Source organism: Lactuca sativa, chromosome 7 (genome assembly GCF_002870075.4).
Source record: "Lactuca sativa cultivar Salinas chromosome 7, Lsat_Salinas_v11, whole genome shotgun sequence".
Classification (NCBI taxonomy): domain Eukaryota; kingdom Viridiplantae; phylum Streptophyta; class Magnoliopsida; order Asterales; family Asteraceae; genus Lactuca; species Lactuca sativa.
Window position 1 is genome coordinate 188,122,570 of NC_056629.2, and position 6,716 is coordinate 188,129,285.

Genomic DNA, 6,716 nt, shown 5'->3' on the forward strand with positions numbered 1-6,716 from the left:
ATGAAATAGGATACCATATTCATCAAAATACTTTGATGGCTCAAGTGCCTTTATGACTTACACCGGCCAAGGAAGCCCTAGCTGCATAGTCAAACCTTGCTCTAAAACAGTTCATAAGGTGAGATAATTCTTCATAATAATCATGGACAGGGATACATGAGGATCGGTTGGGATGGGTATGATTGGTTTATAGATATGTAAGTTTAAGATATATCTATATTGTTTGGTAATAGTTAGTTTTGTAAGTTTGATAATTATGGAATATTATCATAATAATATTGTAGGATTGAATATATATATATATATATATATATATATATATATATATATATATATATATATATATATCATAATAAGATTTTGGCATCGAAATCGCTTGGTGGATTTGGGGTTGGAAGTTTAAAAACTTTAAACATAGCGTTGCTAGTCAAAGGGTGATATAGGTACAAAAGAGAGTTATCATCCCTTTGGATGAAAATAATAAATTTCATACATCTAAAAAAGAGTTTGACAATTTATTCCTGCAAAATTTGAAATCTTTTATGCTTGAAAATCAATTGCAAAGCTGGATAAAGAACTCTTGGCTTCGGATATTGATTTATAGGGCATGTTTAAAGCCTTTGTGGGCCGTGGGTATGGCTTATCTTTTTGGAATGACAAATGGGCTGATTTTGGGCCTTTATCTTCATGGGTTCTTTCATTGTATGCACTAGAATCAAAAAAGAAGTTTTGTAGTATTGAAATGGAAACTATTGATCATCTTCTTGTATTCTGTCACTTTTAGTGCCAGAGCTAGGGTCAAAGCAAAATGGTATCCCAAATTTTTATTTTTGGGGTATCACCGCAACGGTTGAGCATGAGTTGGGTTATAAACCAAAAACCGATAGTCTCATTTTTGAAAATTTTAAAACCGAATTGAACTCAAACCTATAGGTTTGTTGTTTCAGTTTTCAGTTTGTACTTGGCTTTCCACAATTTGGTTTCAGTTCTAAACCCAAACCTTAATTGTATCCTTAGCTAACCTCAAGTCTTTTTATATAAACATGAAGTTGAAGTAACTTTTGATAATTGAATCAATGTGGGACACAAAGTAGATATCAAATTAAACATGAGGATAACATGTTTATTAATAGGTGAAAATGGTGGGACTCAATATAGATATCAAAGTAAACATGAGGATAACAGATTTATATAATATGTTAAAATGGTTGAGTTTATATGTGTTTGGCGATGTGGGATAGAATATCTAGTAAGATTAAAAAAAAGGTAAATAAAGGATGTAAAAAGAAAGAATTGATCATAAGACCTTTGTGTTTATAAGAGAAGGCTGTCTAAAAAAATCACACACACACACACACACTACATAAAACAAATTTTTTTCCTAAAAAATTACACTATCGAATTTTTTTAGGTGTATACCAGGCTACCCCGGGATACCCCATGGATCCTCCCCTAGTCACCTTGCACAAACACTCTTGGATCATATCTCCTCTTGATGTCCAAGGAACCGCATCATTGCAAGCCAAGTCATACACATATTAACCTTCCCCAATCATTTTGATGGAGCTTTCTTATGGAAGAAATTGCATAAGGCAATATTTATAACTACATGTTGGTTTATTTCCAATAATGAAAAAGTTTTTAACAATGCCATTCCTACACATTACCATTTTGATTCGGTTAACTGGGAATTCCTTGACCATATTTAAATGCAAATGGGGTTTGGTGAAAGATGTAGGTATTGGATACAAGGCTGTCTAAACTCATCAAGAGCTTTGATTTTCTTGAACGGATCCCCAACAAAGGAATTTGATATTAGATGGGGAATCAGACAAGGCGATCGTCTATCTCCACTCCTGTTCATAATAGAAATGGAGGGTCTAAATATTGCTATGAAAGCTGCATGTGGGAGAGGTATCTTCAAGGGTATAAAAATACCAAATAGTGATTTGACCTTGTCACATCCGTTTTACGCTGATGATACACTCTTCATGGGGGATTGGAGTGAAGATAACATTAAGAATCTTGCTAGAATCCTGAGATGCTTCCATGTATCCTCAGGACTAAAAGTCAACTTCAAAAAGTCAAGAGTTTTTGGAATTTGGGTTGACCCACAAGAAGTTCTATATCTTGCTTCACCATTAGGGTGCAAACCTGCAAAACTTCTGTTCACATACCTAGGTGTTCTAGTTAGGGCAAACATGAAGCTAAAAAAGCACTGGAAACCGGTGATTGAAAACTTCCAACTAAGACTAAATTCCTGGAAATCAAAAAAATTGTCTTTTAGGGGACGATTAACCCTTACCAAAGCTGTCCTTGGCAGCCTCCCAACTTTCTATTTTTCTTTGTTTCTTGCTCCCACATGTATCCTAAAAACACTGGAAAAGATAAGGAGACGGTTCCTTTGGGGCGGGTCGGAGAATCAAGGAAGATCAACTGGGTTTCGTGGGAAAATGTGACAGCTCCGAAAGAAAACGGTGGTTTGGGATTGGTCTCATTAAAAGCTCTCAATCTCTCCCTAATCTCTAAATGGTGGTGGAGGTTGAGAGTGGAACGTACGAATCTATGATGTAGAGTTATCAATGACATTCACAACCATAAGCACAAGCCAACATATCACATGTCCAAAAAATTAATTACGAGGGTTTGGAAGAATATTACTCAGGTAAGAGGAGAACTAATAAAGGTGGGAATCGATATAGATGATGTAATTATAAAGGAGGTTGGTACAAGAGAAAATACATTGTTCTGGCATGACAGGTGGAATGGATATAAGACCTTTAAAGCTTCCTTCCCAGAGCCGTACAAATTGGAGAGACACAAATATTGCAAAGCCAGCGATAGGATACACCCCAGGGGTCCTAATTGGGATTGGAAAGCGGATATCTCCTCGGCTGAACAAGTAATCGAAGCTCAAACACTTAGTAATAGGGTCCGAAATATTCAACAAGTGACAAGAAATGACAGATTGGTCTGTAAGCTCTCCAATGATAGAGTCTTCCGCGTGGATGCCCTTAGAATGACTATTGATAGGAGAGATATGACACCTGGAGAAACAACAATAACTTGGACACACGACGTCCCCATTAAGGTTAACTGTCTTATGTGAAGAGCTCATCTAGATCGAATCCCAACCACATATGCCTTAATCAAAAGGGGTATACAAGTCGCTTCCCCTAGATGCACCTACTGTGAAGCTGACGATGAAGATGTCGCCAATGTCCTATTTCAGTGTCCAACGACAGCCAAAGTTTGGGAATAGATTCTTCAGTGGTGTGACATATCTGATTATTAATTCCAAAACATTGGCGACGCGATGAATTTTATAGCCCAATGGGGTACATGTCCAAAGAAATGAAAAGACTTAACCAACATCTGTTATGAAATCATTTGACATATCTGAAATGCAAGATGCGACTGAATATTCAAGAAAATTAGGTCCTCCCCTGCAAAAATTGTTGATTTGGTGAAAACTAATGTATTTTTATGGATTAAATATAGAAGGAATCATTGTTATCTTCGATGGGTAGAATAGTGTGTTAGCCCCTTTAATCGTATGTAATTCCTCATCTATCTTATTTTCCTCCTTCCCTCTAGCATCTTGCTAGGCAATGGCTTTTTTTTCTTGTTTAATAAAATTTACCAAAAATCGAGCAAGTAAAGTCAAAATAGAACGAATTTAATTACTTTAGATTGGGACTCTTTTTGCATTTCACATTTGTTCATGTGTCGGAGCTTAATCTAGCAAATGGCTAGTTTTCTTTTAATTAACATATATTCGCCTTTCATTATATATATATATATATATATATATATATATATATATATATATATATATATATATATATATATATATATATATATATATAAAATCATTAGTTTTGTTTTTTTTTTTTTTTTTTTTTGACTAAAATGACCCTCTTGTCATTTTCTAAAACCAATGGAAAATATGCATTTGTAATTATTCAAGTTTACTTTATTAAATGTTAGGGATAATATGGTAAAACTGTATATTTACTTTTGGTAGTAGACAATAATTTTGGGACAAACTAAAATAGTAAGGTGGACAATAATTTTGGGACAGAAGGAGTATTATTTTTTCCGAGGGATAAGTCCTATCATAAACAAAAGAAATAGTTTAGAAGTTGTATCAGAAGGTTTATATGTTAGCCGTTCAAAAAAAATGAAATACGCTGAAACCTTACAACTTATTATAACCTTATTCTAATATACGTTTTGGACGATTATAACCTTATTCTAATACATATTCCCATTTAAAATAAAAAAAGAAAACTAAAATATTTCGATTTGGGATTCATTTTAACCGCAAAACGAAGGATGAAAGCTGTGAACCAGTTGGAGCGTGCATATAACTCGCTCTCGAATTTTCAACGCGCCTCTCAGCTGGTTTCTTTCTTTTATATATAATACAGCAGAGAGAAGGTGCCGTGTATTCTGTTATCAGCATTCTCTCTTTCTTTTTCTTTCTTCTTCTTCAATGGCACACCGACCTCTTCCTTCGTTTGACGACGATACCTTTCTAAAAGCCTTGCTTAAGACAAAGACAGACTCTAAGGTGCTTGTTGCCGATTTCACTGATGTCCACTGGTATGCTTTATCGACCGGGATAAAGAAATTGCTTAATATTGAAGATCTAAAAGGCCATTACACCCACGCTACGCTGGTTAATCGACGCGACGAGCTCTTGCGAGCTTTTGATCCTGAAGGTGAAGATCCCCATTCTCAGTTGTGCAGACGTGTCTTTGTGGATCCCTTGTTTGGTGAACACGGAGCTGATAATCCCCAACTACAAAACCCTGAAGATGCTGCTAATGAAGATGCTGCTGATGAAGGTGCTGGTAATGAAGGTGCTGGTAATGAAGATGCTGCTAATGAAGGTGCTGGTAATGAAGATGCTGGTAATGAAGGTGCTGGTAATGAAGATGCTGCTAATGAAGGTGCTGGTAATGAAGATGCTGGTAATGAAGGTGCTGGTAATGAAGATGCTGCTGATGAAGGTGCTGGTAATGAAGTTGCTGCTGATGAAGGGATCCAAAACCCTAACCAAGAACCTGTGATGGATGGATTGGGAAACCAAATTCCAGACCCTGAAGGTCAACCCGAACGTGAAATTGTGCTTGAAGAAGAGAGGAGGGTGAATGATGATTTAGAGGACCAAAGGGGCGGAGAAGATCAAAATGAGGAAGACAAAAAGAAAGAAGGAAAAAGTGATGATGAGGAAGGCGGGAAAGACAAACGCGGTTGTTGCCCTATTCAATGAAGATTTCAACGTCATTAGTGGGTAATTTGGGTTTTTCAGTTTTTGAAATTTCTTTTTACGTATTTGTTAGTCTCGTTCAGTTTGAGTCAATTTGATGAGTAATTTGAGAGTCTGAAACTTAGTGTTCATTTTAATCTTTGATTTGAGAGTCGGACCTTAGTCTTTTAATTTTAATCTTTGATTGCGTTGAATATATGACTTTCATTTACAGTCTTTGGTTGGAAGCAGTGAATAACTATATATTGGAGTAATCGATAATAAGGTTTTTCTTTTTTCGAAGAGATTAAACAGTAAATTCTTTGAACTGTCGATCCATTTCAAATTGCATTTGATACTATTTCTCAGAACTGAAGATCCTCTGTTCATTAGAACTTTCGTATAGATAACATCTTTGCCCATTAAGCATCTGATCTGTTAGGAGCTTTCGTTGGAGTCCGGTCTTTGCGAGAGACCAGACGTTACCGGCGACAAGTCACCGCCTGCCGCCACGAGGATGGTTGATTTGTGTGCGTGTCCGTGTTTCATGTATGTGTGTGTGTCACTGCTGCAAGTCGGAGACGTGTGTGAGTGTATTTGTTCGCCAGAAAGCAAGTGAACCACCATGGCAGCCAACCATGGTGGCTGCCGCCGTTCTGCCGCCACTAGCCACCACCTTGGGTGGCTGTGTGGGTGTGTGTGTGTTGGATGGATGTTTTGTGTGTACCGGAATGCTTTTGATATTGTTTTTTGTGGTGATTTGAGGGGTGACTGTGTGAGAGAGAGAATTGACAAAGTGAAAGATCCCTGTAACAGTCATTCAGAAAAGTAGTGCTACTAAGATTTTCCTGCGGTGGCTGTTAGGGGCTTCTGTAGTCGGCTCCGATTATGAACGACATCGTTTGATTTCTTTTGATAGGCGAACTGGTATCTTTAGAGGCGTTGGAAATGCCGGTTCGGTGGGGCATCACCGGCGGGGTGCCCGGGGAAGATGACTGCAGAGATACGTGTGGAGAAAGTAGATAGCATAAATAGGGTTAAATAAAAAAAACACAAAAATACTTTTCTTTTTTAAATTACCTTCTACTCAAAAATTAAAAAAAGAAAAAAAAAATCAAATTTAATCAACGAAATCGTAAGTCAAGTATGTCTTACCTGCTACTTCAGTATATGACTGCAATTTCGTGGCTATCCTAATATACTTTAACCCGGAAAACTTTCTAACACAATTTTCATATGAAAAAATGCTTAGAAATTATATATCACGACAGAATACGATTTTCTTATTAATAATGTTGTCCTTTCTTGTTTTTGTTTTATAATATAGGCTAAAGTCTATAATGTAATTGGCAGTTATTTTGTCTAGATTAAGAAAGAAAAATATAAATATACATAGACAAAAAAAAGCTTTAATCATGGATGTGGCGAGAGGAAGTCGGATATGGCTTTATGCCATCTC

At 36.5% G+C, this 6,716-nt stretch overlaps 1 protein-coding gene across 1 annotated transcript; it reads left to right on the forward strand.

Moving 5' to 3' along the window:
* The first annotated feature begins 1,715 nt into the window (after positions 1-1,715).
* On the forward strand, positions 1,716-2,459 carry LOC111921539 (uncharacterized). Its single transcript, XM_023917122.1, has one exon. The coding sequence runs from the start codon at positions 1,716-1,718 to the stop codon at positions 2,457-2,459; it is 744 nt and encodes a 247-aa protein (XP_023772890.1).
* Positions 2,460-6,716: the final 4,257 nt, after the last annotated feature.

Coding starts and splice junctions, on each gene's coding strand:
- LOC111921539 (XM_023917122.1), top strand. CDS start 1,716: ATGGGGTTTGGTGAAAGATGTAGGTATTGGATACAAGGCTGTCTAAAC.